Genomic DNA, 16,083 nt, shown 5'->3' on the forward strand with positions numbered 1-16,083 from the left:
GGATTGAAAGTAAATCGAAGAAGGAAGTAATGAAGGAACCAAAACGAAAACAGCGAGAAACTCAGGATTGGTGATCACGAAGTAGATGAATGTAAGGAATTCTGCCACCTAGGGAACGAAATAACCCATGACCGACGGAAAAAGGACATGGAAAACGCCAACATATTGCGCATAGAGGAGGATGGTACCCCTTCTCTTGTTTATCTTCGGGCATTTGCTGCTCAATGCGCACAAATGAAGGATGCCACATTTATTTACACTGACAGCTCAAAAACATCATTTGGTGTTGGGAGTGCCTATATTGTTGGCGACACCCCTAATCGATTTCGGCTTCCCGACCAGTGTTCGGTTCTTACTGCGGAGCTTTACGCTGTTCTCCAGGCTTTCCAATACATCCGTCGCCATCAGCGGATACAGTATATTACACTCCTGGAAATGGAAAAAAGAACACATTGACACCGGTGTGTCAGACCCACCATACTTGCTCCGGACACTGCGAGAGGGCTGTACAAGCATTGATCACACGCACGGCACAGCGGACACACCAGGAACCGCGGTGTTGGCCGTCGAATGGCGCTAGCTGCGCAGCATTTGTGCACCGCCGCCGTCAGTGTCAGCCAGTTTGCCGTGGCATACGGAGCTCCATCGCAGTCTTTAACACTGGTAGCATGCCGCGACAGCGTGGACGTGACCGTATGTGCAGTTGACGGACTTTGAGCGAGGGCGTATAGTGGGCATGCGGGAGGCCGGGTGGACGTACCGCCGAATTGCTCAACACGTGGGGCGTGAGGTCTCCACAGTACATCGATGTTGTCGCCAGTGGTCGGCGGAAGGTGCACGTGCCCGTCGACCTGGGACCGGACCGCAGCGATGCACGGATGCACGCCAAGACCGTAGGATCCTACGCAGTGCCGTAGGGGACCGCACCGCCACTTCCCAGCAAATTAGGGACACTGTTGCTCCTGGGGTATCGGCGAGGACCATTCGCAACCGTCTCCATGAAGCTGGGCTACGGTCCCGCACACCGTTAGGCCGTCTTCCGCTCACGCCCCAACATCGTGCAGCCCGCCTCCAGTGGTGTCGCGACAGGCGTGAATGGAGGGACGAATGGAGACGTGTCGTCTTCAGCGATGAGAGTCGCTTCTGCCTTGGTGCCAATGATGGTCGTATGCGTGTTTGGCGCCGTGCAGGTGAGCGCCACAATCAGGACTGCATACGACCGAGGCACACAGGGCCAACACCCGGCATCATGGTGTGGGGAGCGATCTCCTACACTGGCCGTACACCACTGGTGATCGTCGAGGGGACACTGAATAGTGCACGGTACATCCAAACCGTCATCGAACCCATCGTTCTACCATTCCTAGACCGCCAAGGGAACTTGCTGTTCCAACAGGACAATGCACGTCCGCATGTATCCCGTGCCACCCAACGTGCTCTAGAAGGTGTAAGTCAACTACCCTGGCCAGCAAGATCTCCGGATCTGTCCCCCATTGAGCATGTTTGGGACTGGATGAAGCGTCGTCTCACGCGGTCTGCACGTCCAGCACGAACGCTGGTCCAACTGAGGCGCCAGGTGGAAATGGCATGGCAAGCCGTTCCACAGGACTACATCCAGCATCTCTACGATCGTCTCCATGGGAGAATAGCAGCCTGCATTGCTGCGAAAGGTGGATATACACTGTACTAGTGCCGACATTGTGCATGCTCTGTTGCCTGTGTCTATGTGCCTGTGGTTCTGTCAGTGTGATGATGTGATGTATCTGACCCCAGGAATGTGTCAATAAAGTTTCCCCTTCCTGGGACAATGAATTCCCGGTGTTCTTATTTCAATTTCCAGGAGTGTATATGCTCAGATTCGCTCAGCTCTCTCCTCGGTCTCAAAGCTCTCTACCCTGTCCACCCTCTGGTCCACCGGATTCAGGACTGCCTACGCTTGCTCCACTTGGGGGGCGTCTCTGTGGCGTTCCTCTGGATCCCAGGACACGTTGGCATCCGTGGAAACGAGGCGGCCGATATAGCGGCCAGGGCTGCAGTCTCCCTTCTTCAGCCTGCTATTCGCATGGTTCCCTTCGCCGATCTACGGAGTGTTTTATGTCGTCGTGTTGATCTTTTATGGCATGCACATTTGGTCTACACTTCCCAATAATAAATTGCGGGACATGAAAGCTCTTGTGCGACGGTGATGCCACAAGCAGGGGACAAGTTGTTGGATTTCCATGTCCCATCACGGAATGTGGAGGTCGGCAGCTTGTCTGGTCTGTAAAGAAAGACAGCCGCCGAACCGCGGTAGATCGAGTGACACAATACAGTGCTGGAGCAGGTACAGGCGCTTTGCAGCAAACTACCTAGCGCACATGGGTGATCATGGTATTCCACAGTAGATGACCCCGCGTTTTATGTTAATCCGACGACATCAGTTTCGACTGCAGTGGGTCACGGCATCTTACAGACTGGAACGCGTATCACTCGAAAACTGTCGCATGGTCTGATGAACCACGTTTCTTATTACCCCAGCTCGACTGTCGTGTCCTGATACGCCGTCAGGCCAACGGCCTTGTCGCAGTGGTAACACCGGTTCCCGTCAGATCATCGAAGTTAAGCGCTGTCGGGCTGGGCTAGCACTTGGATGGGTGACCATCGGGTCTACCGGCAAACGGGGTGCACTCAGCCCTTGCGAGGCAAGCTGAGGAGCTGCTTGATTGAGAAGTAGCGGCTCCGGTCTCGGAAACTGACATACGGCCGGGAGAGCGGTGTGCTGACTACATGCCCCTCCATATCCGCATCCAGTGACGTCTGAGGGCTGAGGATGACACGGCGGCCAGTCGGTACCTTTGGGCCTTCATGGCCTGTGCGGGAGTAGTTTCGTTTACTTTTAGATATGCCGTCATCCAGGCGAACGGCTGCTCGAAGCAAGGAGGGATGGTGGTTATCGTTGAGACAACCGATTTTTGGTTCTATCCACATGACTTAAAACCGCTCAAAATAACCGGTTTCTGAAATAACCGATTGTCGGTTTTTCATTCCAGCTATATCCTGTAAACGAAATGTCGTGCGGCGAGGGCCCTCTGCAGGTAGACCTGACCGCCTGGTGCAAGTCTTTTGAGGTGACGCCACGTCGGCGACCTAGGTGTCGGTGAGGATGAAATGATGGTGACGAAGACGACACGCACCTAGTCCCTGAGCGGAGAAAATCCCCTACCCGCCGGGAATCGAACCCACCGCCTTCCACCCCCCCCCCCCCCCGCCCGACATTACAAGCCGGCGCGCTGATCTCTCAGCTACGGTGGCGGACAGTTATTTCCCGTAATAAAAGTAGAAATCGAACAAAGATTGAAAATATCTGACAACATATGCTTTCTGCTCAGACAGGCATTGTATGATACAGTACGCACTGGTCACACAAAAATGTGATGTGCTATATGTGTCAATGGTACTCTCATGTTTATTTCCTTCCTAAGCGAAAAGCATATGTTGGTGTATTACTATCGCGCTTAGGGTGCGCGCATACCTAATCATTTGATACACTTGTTCAAACGTGTACGACAAAAATCTGCACGCCTCACGGTGGCGCATAATAGTTGTAACATGGTTTTTGTAATGTAGTCCTATGTAATGCCATACAATCAACATCTTATATGATACCTTTACCTACGATTATTGTGTTTGTATGATCAATGCAGAAATAAGTTTTGATTTTGAACGTGGCCTTCGCACCATGAATGATGATTGTGTCGTGTGATGGCTCAGTATGGTGCTGTGTAATGTTTATTTAATGCGTTACTGTGGCTTTGATATCAAAGGTTACGCCAATAATGTAACTTGTGAAGCTGTAAATGTTTTATATCTTTCTCATTGTTTTATTTCACACAGTATTTGGCCAACATGCAATAATGAACAACATATTTTACGCTTTAGGATTGACTTCCCGTACGCGAGGTCGTAATGCTTCGTACTTCACTCTGCCACAAAAATATTAGGTTGTATACAGAAGGGTGCGCTATTTCGTTGCGTCCTAGCTTTGTATGTTCCATTTTGACGCTACGTTATTTTCGAAAAAAATTAACATTTCCTGTAACGTAAAATGCTTATTTTTATTTCGATGCCACGTTATTTTGTAAAACAAAAGTGTCAACATTTTCTATATCGTGCATTTTATACTTCTTTGCTTTTAAAATCTCATCAATAACAAAGACAATGGTTAGGGCAGCACCGTAGAAAACCAACAAACAACCACACTGGCATGCACGAGGGCGGCACCAATAGATGTCCGCCCCAGTAGCTGAGCGATCGCTGGCATGGTAGCTCAGCGTGGTCGGTCAGAGGGTTATATGTGCTCTGTGATAAAAATACCGAGTTAAAGGATCAACGACGGTCTTACATGGATGTCTTACGACGTCCGCCCCGAGGAGATGCAACGAACAAAATAAGATTTAAAAAATAAGTGATCAGCGCGACAGTATGTCAGTCCTAAGGGGCCGGATTCGATTCCCGGCTGGGTCGGAGATTTTTTTCCGCTCAGGGACTGGGTGTTGTGTTGTCCTAACCATCATTTCATCCGCATCGACGCGCAAGTCGCCAAAGTGGCGTCAAACCGAAAGAGTTGCGCCCGGCGAACGGTCTACCCGACGGGAGGCCCTAGTCACACGACGTTTACATTTATTTACCAATAGAGGTGTCCTGTTGACTACTGTAGGTAACATTTGTCAGTTTGGTTGTGTCAATCGGCATCAACGGACGTGTACGCTAAGATCAGTGAGAATACTTGGTTGCTCACCGTATACGTTTTGTGCCTTTTGGCACCACATAGTATGGATAATTACATTTAATAGCAGGGTATGTCTATAAACATATGAATACGTTCAATATGGACACACATACTGTTTGTACACATTATTCTACGACATGTACTTGGTCATGTTTAGACGTGTGGTTTGGAAACGTGTGTATCAGCCCGGAAGAGGTAACTACACCTGAATTTTATGTCAATGCAACTCAGACGGACGAAATAAAAAAAAAAACCATCAAATTTCCTCAATACCTTGCATTTCTGGAAACCCACTAAAGTCTTGTCGACTCAGTGCCTCGTACAATCGTTGCTGTACTGCGTTCCAAATTTGGACCAAGACACTACTGTGCACGTGGTCACAAAGTTTTGGCTCATCGGTGTGTTGTGTACAAACGAGTAAAACAGTACTTACCGAGAGTGAGACTCTTCAGAGTACTAGTCGCCGGGTCGTACTTATGCACCCGATTTCCTCCGATGTCGACGAAGTACAAGACTTTCTTGTCTGCGTCCCAGTGTGGTCCCTCTCCTAACTTGCAGGGCTCGGTAATCTTCTCCACCGTCACTGGTGACATTGTACCCTGGCTGGAAAGTAAGTAAAATGGTGCTTTATCAGCGCGAAAGGGGCTTCGCCACATAAAACGAATGCTAAGTTGCATCAACTTGAAATAAGAACAAAGACTTTTTTTTAATTCTGAAAAGGAAGAACTGTTCGACCTGAGTCATAAGTGGATTTTGGGCAGTGTGAGGTAGTGCTCTAGACTCTAAAATTCTCTTCATGTAGCGCTTGCTGATCAATCTAAATCACATGTTATATCCGATTACACCATGTTGTTTAACAATGAAAGCTGCCAGATGCGAGAATAATATCTAAGAGGTATGATCACACAGGGGGGCACAGTATAGCCGTGAAATGGAGGAAAGTGAACTGCAGTGACAATTAATGCCACTCTCCCGCTTTTTAATTATTTTTTATTTACTTAAGTTGATCTGATTTGCATCATCGGGGCATCTCTTACATCGAGCCTGGGCTTCACACATATAGTACCTTTATTTACATCACAATTATCTGAAAATAACATTTGAACATGACTGACGTTTGCAGCAACCGTGTATACAAATTTGAAAATATGTAAAAATCTGCCAACCGTTTGCATAGGTTTTCTGTATACTTTGACCAGGTTTCGTCACCAGTAAGGGTGACTTCATCAGAAGGTAAGGTAATTACATGAAGAACATATCGTCAAAGATGTATAGTGATTTAAGAGCTGAGTTGCTCAAGTCATACATTAAAATATAAGACATAATGTTCTTCAAAAAGTCAAACATTAAAACATAAGTAACACCGATGTGGTGCAAGGCGTCAATCTTCTCACACCACACTGGTGTTATTTATGTTTTAATGTTTGACTTTTTGAAGAACATTATGCCTTATATTTTAATGTATGACATGAGCAACTCAGCTCTTAAATCACTATACATCTTTGACGATATGTTCTTCATGTAATTACCTTACCTTCTGATGAAGTCACCGTTAGAGGTGACGAACCCTGATCAAGATATATAGAAAACCTATGCAAACGGTTGGCAGATTTTTACATATTTTTCAAAATTGAAAAATAACCATTTTATGGTGATAAATACAGCGGGCGTTCAGTATGTAGTACAATAAATTTTTTCTCAGGCACTTTCGGTTGAAAAATGCGAAATTTGTTGTAGGTTAATAGGGTTTGATGAAGTTCTGATAGGTGGCGACCCTGAACGTTGACTTAAAAACGGTGTCTGTAACGGAGGCGCGTTCCAAGCAGAAAGCCGTAATTGAGTTTCTTTCGGCGGTAAACCAGAGCGTCACAGGTATTCATAGGTGCTTGCAGAATGTCTACAGAGACCTGACAATGAACAAAAGCACAGTGAGCCATTGGGCGAGACGTCTGTGATCCTCTCGACAGGGTCGCGCAATATGTCCTACATCCCATGTGTCGATCGGCCGCACACAGCTGTGACTTCTGCAATGTTGGAATGTGCAGGCTCACTCATTTGAGGTGATCGATGGATCACAATCAAATACTTCGCTGCTCAATTGGACAACAGTGTTGGTGGTGCCGATACACTCGTCCGCCAGTTGGGGTACTCAAAGGTGTGTGCCCGCTGGGTGCTTCGCCGCCCAACAGGAGACCAAAGAGAGTGAAGAGAGACCATCTGTGTGGAGGTATTTGCGCGTTACGAAGCTGATCATGACAATTTTTTGTCGAACGTCATCACAGGCGATGAAAAATGGGTTCATCACTTCGAACCGGAAACAAAACGGCAATCCAGAGTGGCGCCACACCACCTCTCCTCTGAGGAAAAAGTTCAGTGCCACTGGTAAAGTCATGGCAACTGTCTTCTGGAACACTGAAGGGTCTATTCTGTTTCATGTCCTCCCTAACAGTGCAAGTGTACCCTCAGGAAACTGAAGAACCGACTTGACCGTGTTCGTCGCCACAAAAATGCCATCTTCTCCATGACAACGCAAAGCCTCACACCCGAGAGGACCTCACAAAACTTTATTGGATTGTTCATCCACCCTATGGTCCGGATCTCGCAACGCCCGACTTCCATCCAATGAAGGATGCACTCCGCGGGAAGCAGTACGTGGATGATGAGGTGGTTATCGACGCAGCAAGACGTTTGCCCCGTCGCCGACCAGTAGTGTGCTACCATGCAGGTGTAAGGTTTCTTCCAGTAAGGTGGTGTAAGGCCTTCGCATTGAACGGAAATTATGTTGAAAAAATAGATTTCTGTCCAAAAAATTGGGGACTAGTATGATTTACTGGAAGCCTGAATAAACCAATTTGCATCCTTCCACATTACATTGGTGGCTCGACTGCGCCAAGGTGGCCCTCCGACGGACGCTCATGGGATGTCGCCATGACAGAGCGTGCTGGAGTCAGGAAAAGCTGGAATTTTATTACACTCAGGAACATCATGTGACCAGGAGTCAGCGGTTAAGTCTCGAAGCCACTGAAATGGCATCTGCATATCAAGTCATCAGAGAGCTGCCACCTCAAGAGCCAGCTAATATCAGTCGAGACAGGAGTGGGTGGATGCATCAACACGCAGTGTACCATCAAAAATGGTTCAAATGGCTCTGAGCACTATGGGACTTAACATCTATGGTCATCAGTCCCCTAGAACTTAGAACTACTTAAACCTAACTAACGTAAGGACATCACACAACACCCACTCATCACGAGGGAGAGAAAATCCTTGACCCCTCCTCCCTTTCCGGGCTGCATACCTTCCCTTCCCTTTCCGCATCCCTCCCCATCCCCCATCTTCGCCCCCCCCCCCCACCTCTGTCTCTTTCCTTCCCTTTCTCCCCCTCTGGGAGTATGGTTTGTGCCTTCGTCCGGAGACGGACGCTCGAAACTGTTCCAAATTCCTTGCTTTTACACTTGCAAGTCCTCGTCCTTCCTCTGTCCTTCTCTTTTCCCTCCCTCTTCTCCTTGCCCTTTTCTCCGCTGCGGCCTTTGAGACCCCCTTTTCTTTCCTTTCCCTTTCTCTTTTTTCCTCCCTGTGCGTGTCTGAAGGCCGACCCACGCACTTCCATGCGTAGCCGGTGACGGGGTAACGCGTAATTCCCCGCCCCGGGTAGACAGGTAGGACACGTACGTACCCCCTGGTAACGGCCAGGCCCAGGGAGGGGTGATTACCCGAGCTGATACCTTCCGAAAGTGCCGATTGGTCCCTCCGTCCGTTTGTCGGGAGGTGTGACCTGAGGTGTGAACAATCACCTAAGGCGGGTGTGCCCTCGGTGAGGGCCCCCACAAGGGAGGAGCGCGCCATCGGAGACGCCGGTAATCATGGGGGATTCTTCCGCAATGGTTTCCTCACCTTCCACTATGTCTGCTCACAAACGTAAGTTCACTGAGTCTCAGCCACAGACGGTTCTTCCATCGTTGCCACAGTTCCTTGTTGTTTCTCGGTCTGACGAAGGTCACGACTTTTCCACGGTCAACCCTTTCATTATTCAGAAAGGTGTCGACGCAATTGCGGGTCCTGTAAAGTCTTGTTCCAGATTACGGAATGGTACCCTGTTGTTAGAAACACACAGTGCCCTCCAGGCTCAAAAATTGCTGCGTACTTCTCTGCTCCACACCTTCCCTGTCCGGGTGGAACCGCACCGTACCTTAAATTCCTCGCGTGGAGTCGTTTATACACGCTCCCTCGATGGATTGTCTGACGAAGAAATTCAGCACTACCTGTCTGACCAGGGCGTCACCGCTGTTCATCGGGTTATGAAAAGGGTTGACTCGAACATCATTCCAACCCACACTGTCTTCTTGACATTTGACAAAGTTCAACTCCCATCAAAAATCAAAGCAGGCTATGAGATAATTTCCGTTCGCCCTTATGTCCCAAACCCTACGCGTTGCTATCGATGTCAGCGGTTCAATCACACCAGCCAGTCCTGTTCCAATCCGGCGAAATGTGTTACGTGTGGAAAGGATGCCCATGAGGGGGCTTGTCCACCTCCATCCCCTCACTGCATCAACTGTATGGGTGACCACGCTGCTTCCTCTCGAGATTGCCCCGTTTTTAAGGATGAAAAGCTCATCCAGGAAATAAGAGTGAAGGAAAAGGTGTCGACCTTTGCTGCTCGAAAGTTACTCGCCAGTCGACAGCCCACTGTGCCTCAGAAAGGAAAATACAGCACTGTCCTTGCTTCTCCTCGGCCAACAAAGGAGGCGGCCACGCAGACTTGCGACCTCACATTTAGTACCACGGTCGTCAGATCGGCCAGCGCAAAGATCGCCCGTTCAAACTCACCACTTTCGCCTGCCCACTCTATGGCTCACCCTTCGTCGGGTTCTGCTAAATCTCGAGCCCAAAAGTCAGACGCTAAGTCTTCGAAAAAAGAGCATTCTCGTGAAGAGTTTTTACGTACTGCAACTTCACAACCATCGGTTCCTCCTTCATCTAAACATCATACCTCCAAGAAGGCTACGAAGAAACACAGTTCCTCTCCTTCTCCGCCAAGGCGTGTCCCAACTACAGCACCACCTGGCGGAAATCGCCCTCGGCCATCTTCTGTGTCGCCGAGGCGCACTGCTGGTGGCCGGTCAACTGGCCGATCGTTGGTGGCAGGAGCTGCTCCTGACCAACCTATGGATCAGGATCTTCTGCCTTCGACTGAATGCCATTCCATGCTGTCGGTCGCAAGCTCTGAGCAGTCGTTGAGTTGACAGCACCCTTGGTCACGTTTCTCCATTTTCTGTTCACCCTATGTCCATTATCCACTGGAATATCCGCGGCATTCGCGCCAATCGGGATGAATTGTCGATCCTCTTACGATCCTACTCGCCGGTCATCTTCTGTCTTCAGGAAACAAAGCTGCGTCCCCATGACCGCTTTGTTCTCCCTCATTTTCAGTCCGTCCAATATGACCTCCCCTCTGTTGAAGGCACTCCAGCCCATGGAGGACTCATGATTCTGCTCCATGATACTCTCCATTATCACCCAATCCCCTTAAACAGTTCCTTCCAAGCTGTCGCCGTCCGTCTTTCCCTTTCTGGATACACGTTCTCTCTATGTACGGTATACATTCCATCGTCTACACCACTGCCACGAGCTGATCTCCTTCATCTTCTTGATCAGCTTCCACCCCCCTATTTGCTGGTTGGGGACTTCAATGCCCACCACCCGCTTTGGGGATCTCCACATCCTTGTCCACGTGGCTCACTATTGCTAGACGTCTTCCACCAAGCGGATCTAGTCTGCCTCAACACTGGGGTCCCCACATTTTTGTCTGCCTCCACGGCAAATTTATCTCATTTGGACCTTGCGGTCGGTACTGTTCCGCTAGCTCGGCGCTTCGAATGGTTCGCCCTTGATGATACACACTCGAGTGACCACTTCCCATGTGTTCTTCGACTGCAGCCTCAACTGCCATATATGCGCTCGCGACGCTGGAAGTTTGCCCAAGCCGATTGGACACTTTTTTCGTCTCTAGCGACATTCGATGACCGTCGCTTTCCCAGCGTCGACGATGAGGTCACACATTTTACCGACGTTATTCTCACAGCTGCGGAACGTTCAATACCACGCACCTCCGAATTGCCCCGGCGCCCCCCAGTTCCTTGGTGGAACGAGGCATGCCGTGACGCAATACGTGAGCGGCGACGTGCTCTTCGCATTTTCCGTCACCATCCAACTTTGGCCAGCTGTATCCGATGTAAGCAGCTCCGTGCGCGATGCCGTCGCGTCATCCGCGATAGCAAGAAGGCAAGCTGGCAATTCTTTATTAGCTCATTTAACACCTTCACCCCCTCCTCGGAAGTTTGGAGTCGGCTTCGACGGTTCTCAGGCGCGCCTAGTTTCTCCCCGGTCTCTGGGCTCACTGTCGCGCATGATACCTTAGTGGACCCCGTCGCAATTTCTAACTCATTGGGTCAGCACTTTGCTGAGATTTCGAGCTCTTCAAATTACCCGCCAGCGTTTCTCCCGAAGAAACGTGCAGCGGAAGTGCGACATCTTGCTTTCTCCTCTCAAAATCGCGAAAGCTACAATACTGTTTTCTCCATGCGCGAACTCCAACATGCACTCTCTTCTTCTCGCTCCTCCGCCCCAGGACCGGATGGTATCCATGTCCAAATGTTGCTGCATTTATCAACCCATAGCCTGCGTTACCTCCTTCGCCTTTATAATCGAATTTGGACCGACAGTACCTTTCCCAGGCGATGGCGGGAAGCTATTGTCGTTCTCGTTCCGAAACCTGGAAAGGACAAACATCTCCCCTCTAGCTATCGCCCCATTTCTCTCACGAGTAGTGTCTGTAAGGTTTTGGAGCGTATGGTGAATTACCGTTTAGCTTGGTGGCTGGAATCCCGCAGTCTTTTAACACCTGCCCAATGCGGATTCCGACAGCATCGTTCTGCCGTTGACCATCTTGTTGCTCTCTCCACTTATATCATGAACAATTTCCTCCGGAAACGCCAAACGCTAGCAATATTTTTTGATCTGGAGAGAGCATACGATACCTGTTGGAGGACAGGCATCCTCCGCACACTGTTCTCTTGGGGCTTTCGAGGCCGGCTACCTCTTTTTCTTCGCGAATTTATGGCAGAGCGCACATTTAGGGTGCGGGTGAACACTACTCTCTCCCGTACTTTCTCCCAAGAAAACGGGGTACCCCAGGGCTCCGTGCTGAGTGTTGTACTGTTTGCCATCGCCATTAATCCAATTATGGATTGTCTCCTTCCTGATGTCTCGGGCTCCCTCTTTGTGGACGATTTTGCGATCTACTACAGCTCTCAACGGACCAGCCTTCTTGAAAGACGTCTTCAAGGATGTCTCGATCGCCTCCACTCGTGGAGCATCGAAACCGGCTTCCGTTTCTCACCCAGTAAGACCGTTTGTGTTAATTTTTGGCGACGTAAGGAGTTTCTTCCGCCCTCCTTACATCTAGGTCCTGTCAACCTTCCGCTTTCCGACGTCGCTAAATTCTTGGGTCTTATGTTTGACAGAAAACTGTGCTGGTCCTCCCACGTTTCCTATCTTTCGGCTCGCTGTCTGCGTTCCCTTAACACCCTCCGTGTCCTGAATGGCACCTCTTGGGGAGCGGACCGAGTGGTCCTTCTCCGCCTCTATCGCGCCTTAGTGCGCTCGAAATTGGATTATGGAAGCATAGTCTACTCCTCTGCTCGGCCGTCTATTCTTCGGCGTCTCGACTCAATCCACCACCGTGGATTACGTTTAGTGTCTGGAGCTTTTTACACCAGCCCTGTGGAAAGCCTTTATGCTGAGACTGCTGAACCTCCGCTATCCAATCGGCGGGCAGTCCTTCTGAGTCGTTATGCTAGCCATCTGTCTTCCATGCCTGCTAATCCAGCCCATGACCTTTTTTTCGACGCCTCCTTTGATGTCGGGTATGCAGGCCGCTCCTCCTCCCTACTACCCCCGGGAGTCCGCTTCCGTCAACTGCTCCATTCTCTTTCCTTCCGCTTTCCTAAAACCTTCTTGACAACTTGGGGTACAGCACCGCCTTGGCTCCGTCCCCGGATCGACTTGCTCAGAGACCTATGTCAATTTCCCAAGGATGGTACCCCTACACTTGTTTACCGTCGGGCATTTGCTGCTCTATGTGCACAAATGACGGAAGCCACATTTATTTACACCGATGGCTCGAAAACATCGTTAGGTGTAGGGAGTGCCTATATTGTTGGCGACACCCCAAATCACTTTCGGCTTCCCGACCAGTGTTCGGTTTATACTGCGGAGCTTTACGCTATTCTCCAGGCTGTCCACTACATCCGCCGCCATCAGCGGATACAGTACGTAATCTGCTCAGATTCTCTCAGCTCTCTCCTAAGTCTCCAAGCTCTTTACCCTGTGCACCCTCTGGTCCACCGGATTCAGGACTGTCTGCGCTTGCTCCACCTGGGGGGCGTCTCAGTGGCGTTCCTCTGGCTCCCGGGACACGCTGGTATCTGTGGAAATGAGGCGGCCGATATAGCGGCCAAGGCTGCAGTATCTCTTCCTCTGCCAGCTATTCAGTCTCTTCCGTTTACCGATCTACGGAGCGGTTTATGTCGCCAAGTTGCTCATTTATGGCATGCGCATTGGTCAACACTTCCCCATAATAAATTGCGGGAAGTGAAAGCCCTTCCTTGCGCATGGACCTCTTCCTCCCGATCGCGTCGTCGGGAGGAGGTAATTTTAGCTAGACTCCGGATAGGGCACTGTCTTTTTAGTCATCGACATCTTTTAAGCGGTGATCCTCCCCCACTCTGTCCCCACTGCTCTCAGCCGTGGACGGTCAGACACCTTTTAATTGAATGCCCCTATTTTAATCCGTTACGCTCCCGTCTACAGCTATCGCCTGATCTATCGTCGATTTTAGCAGATGACACGCGCTCAGCAGACCGCGTTCTACAGTTTATTAGTGACAGTGAAATGACGTCAGTCATTTGAAGCTTTTCTTTTTTTTGGGGGGGACAACCACCCCCTTTCTATAGTGGATTTTTAAGCATTCCTTCTGCCTTTAGTTTCTCAAATTTTATGACTTTGTTCCCATTGCTGCTGATTTTAAATTTCGTTTCTTTCCAGTTTTCTACGTCACGGGCTGGGCGCTAATGACCATAGAAGTTTTGCGCCCTAAAACCACAAACAAAAAAAAAAATCCCTGACCCCGCCGGGAATCTAACCCGGGAACCCGGGCGTGGGAAGCGATAACGCTACCGCACGACCACGAGCTGCAGACAGTGTGCCATCGCTGCAGCATTCATCCAGCATTACAGGGCGTTTTATGTCGAGGACCCACGGACCACCCAGAAGTATCTAGGCATCCTGCGCGATTTGCCTGTCCCAGTGTAGTTTTCCAGGACGATGCCCTCCTGGCTCCCATAACTGTTGAAGACTTAACAGCAGCCTTGGCACACAGTGTCCGAACAAATCACTGGGACCAGACGGCTTACCAAATGAATTCTACCGCGCCTTCTGTCGCCTAATGGGAGCTCAGGTGAATTCAGATGTTTCAAGACCTCCTCCACGACGATTTCACCGCCCACATGGATTTCCTGGAAGGCATCACGATACTGGTTCCAAAATAGAGCGGTTCTCACTGTTGTCACGATTATTGTCCGCTTACGCTCCTAAACATGGATTATAAACTTTTTGCCCGAATACTTTGCACACATCTTCAGATCACAATCGGACACACGATCCATCCTGAACAGACTTACATAGGCGGCGACAACACCTACTGCGCACTTTGGGCGCCTACCTCGTCACGGTGCTGGTGGCAGCCTACCGCCTCCGAGGCGCCCTTGTCGCCGTCGATTTTGATCACACATTTCACCGTATCGACCATGGATTCCTTTGCGCTGTACTTGGTCTCACAGGCCTCTCGCAGGCGTCGGCAAGGGTGATCCTACGTTTAATCCACAGGGCGCGCTCCAACGCTCACCAGACCGAACACATCACTCTTGGAGGTCCGTGCAACAGGAATATCTTTTATCAGGAGTCTTATTCGCGGTGGCCTTCGAACCTGCACGCACGGCCTTCGCCAACGACTGGAAGGGATCTGCATACGAGACGTGACCTTGCTGACGATATGATGCTCTAGGCGCGTTCGGTCGACGAAATCCAAGTGACTCTTCAGTGGTTGTCACTACTAGCGTCGTCAACATGCGCAAGGTGATGTACATGGATGTCGGAAGGGGCCTTCTCGGAAGGGGCCTTCTTCCCCCGACAGCGATCTCCTTCCAGAAGTTCCCACACTGACCGCATTGGGGGTGCAGTTCTCCAGTAGAGTTCGCCGAACTGCGACAGCCACATATCGCCGGCTACTACAACGGTCAGGTGCGCTGCTGCGTCACAGCAAATTCAACATGGAATTGATTCTCCGGACGCATTACGTCGACACCTACCTAGTGTCCAAACTTAATCATTTTGCAGACTGTCACTATGGCCCATTTTGTGAGCATAGGTCACAAAGTCCGCTGCATTACTTCAATGGGGCCTCCACTGTCAGGAGGCCTGGGGTTGACTCATGTCACAACCGCGCACGGGCGTCAAATCTACGTACGACCGACTCGCGTGGACTGCGGCCAGCACCAGGTTGATGAGGACGCTGCTTCAGATTGTCGCACTCTGAGATCTTCGAACGCCGGTCGCCGTGGGACACATAGTTCTGTCTCTCGCCTATACCCAAGATTTCCTCGTCGAAGTGAGCCACGTGATCGAGGACAAGAGTGCCGAGCACGAGAGACTATTACCACGTCTACCTGATGAGTCAGCACAGCATGGAATTCAACTTTTACACAACGAGGCTAGCTCAGCACAGTAGGCTGTGGGGTGGTAGGACTAGACCAAGTGACACATCAGCCAATCACCATCTACAGTTGCACTGAACATTTATTTGGCACATTTAAACGAGACAAATAACAAATAAAACCATCAACACATTTTTAAAATTACCATTTAGGTGAGAGCAAGTCACTTTAAAATTTAAACATTCGTAAACCATGGCACTTATGGCCTACTACACATTTAGTGAAATCAGTTAAAACTTATTTACTCAAAAACTGCGATCAACCTGAAGAACAATCTACCAAAATTTAACGAGGAAATGCAGTCTTTCGTTACTGCAGTGATTGGTATTACCAAAGAAATTCAGAGCACAGGTAACAACAAATCAGATACCATAGCACACAACCAGTTTACATAAATGGCAGGCACCCTACAATGTAGGATATAAAATATGAAATTCCATGTGACCAAGCAACCTCGTGGGCTTCAACAAACTACGCCCA

At 49.8% G+C, this 16,083-nt stretch overlaps 1 protein-coding gene across 1 annotated transcript in view; it reads right to left on the reverse strand.

The window, feature by feature from the left end:
* The window catches only part of LOC124801496 (regucalcin-like), a 67,319-nt gene that overhangs the window by 40,428 nt on the left and 10,808 nt on the right, over positions 1-16,083 (reverse strand). The window contains exon 2 of the mRNA XM_047263078.1: positions 5,202-5,371. Within this exon, the coding sequence (XP_047119034.1) occupies positions 5,202-5,361 (160 nt within the window). The 5' untranslated portion in view covers positions 5,362-5,371. The remainder of the gene's footprint in view (positions 1-5,201; positions 5,372-16,083) is intronic.

This window comes from Schistocerca piceifrons, chromosome 1, assembly GCF_021461385.2.
Source record: "Schistocerca piceifrons isolate TAMUIC-IGC-003096 chromosome 1, iqSchPice1.1, whole genome shotgun sequence".
NCBI lineage: Eukaryota > Metazoa > Arthropoda > Insecta > Orthoptera > Acrididae > Schistocerca > Schistocerca piceifrons.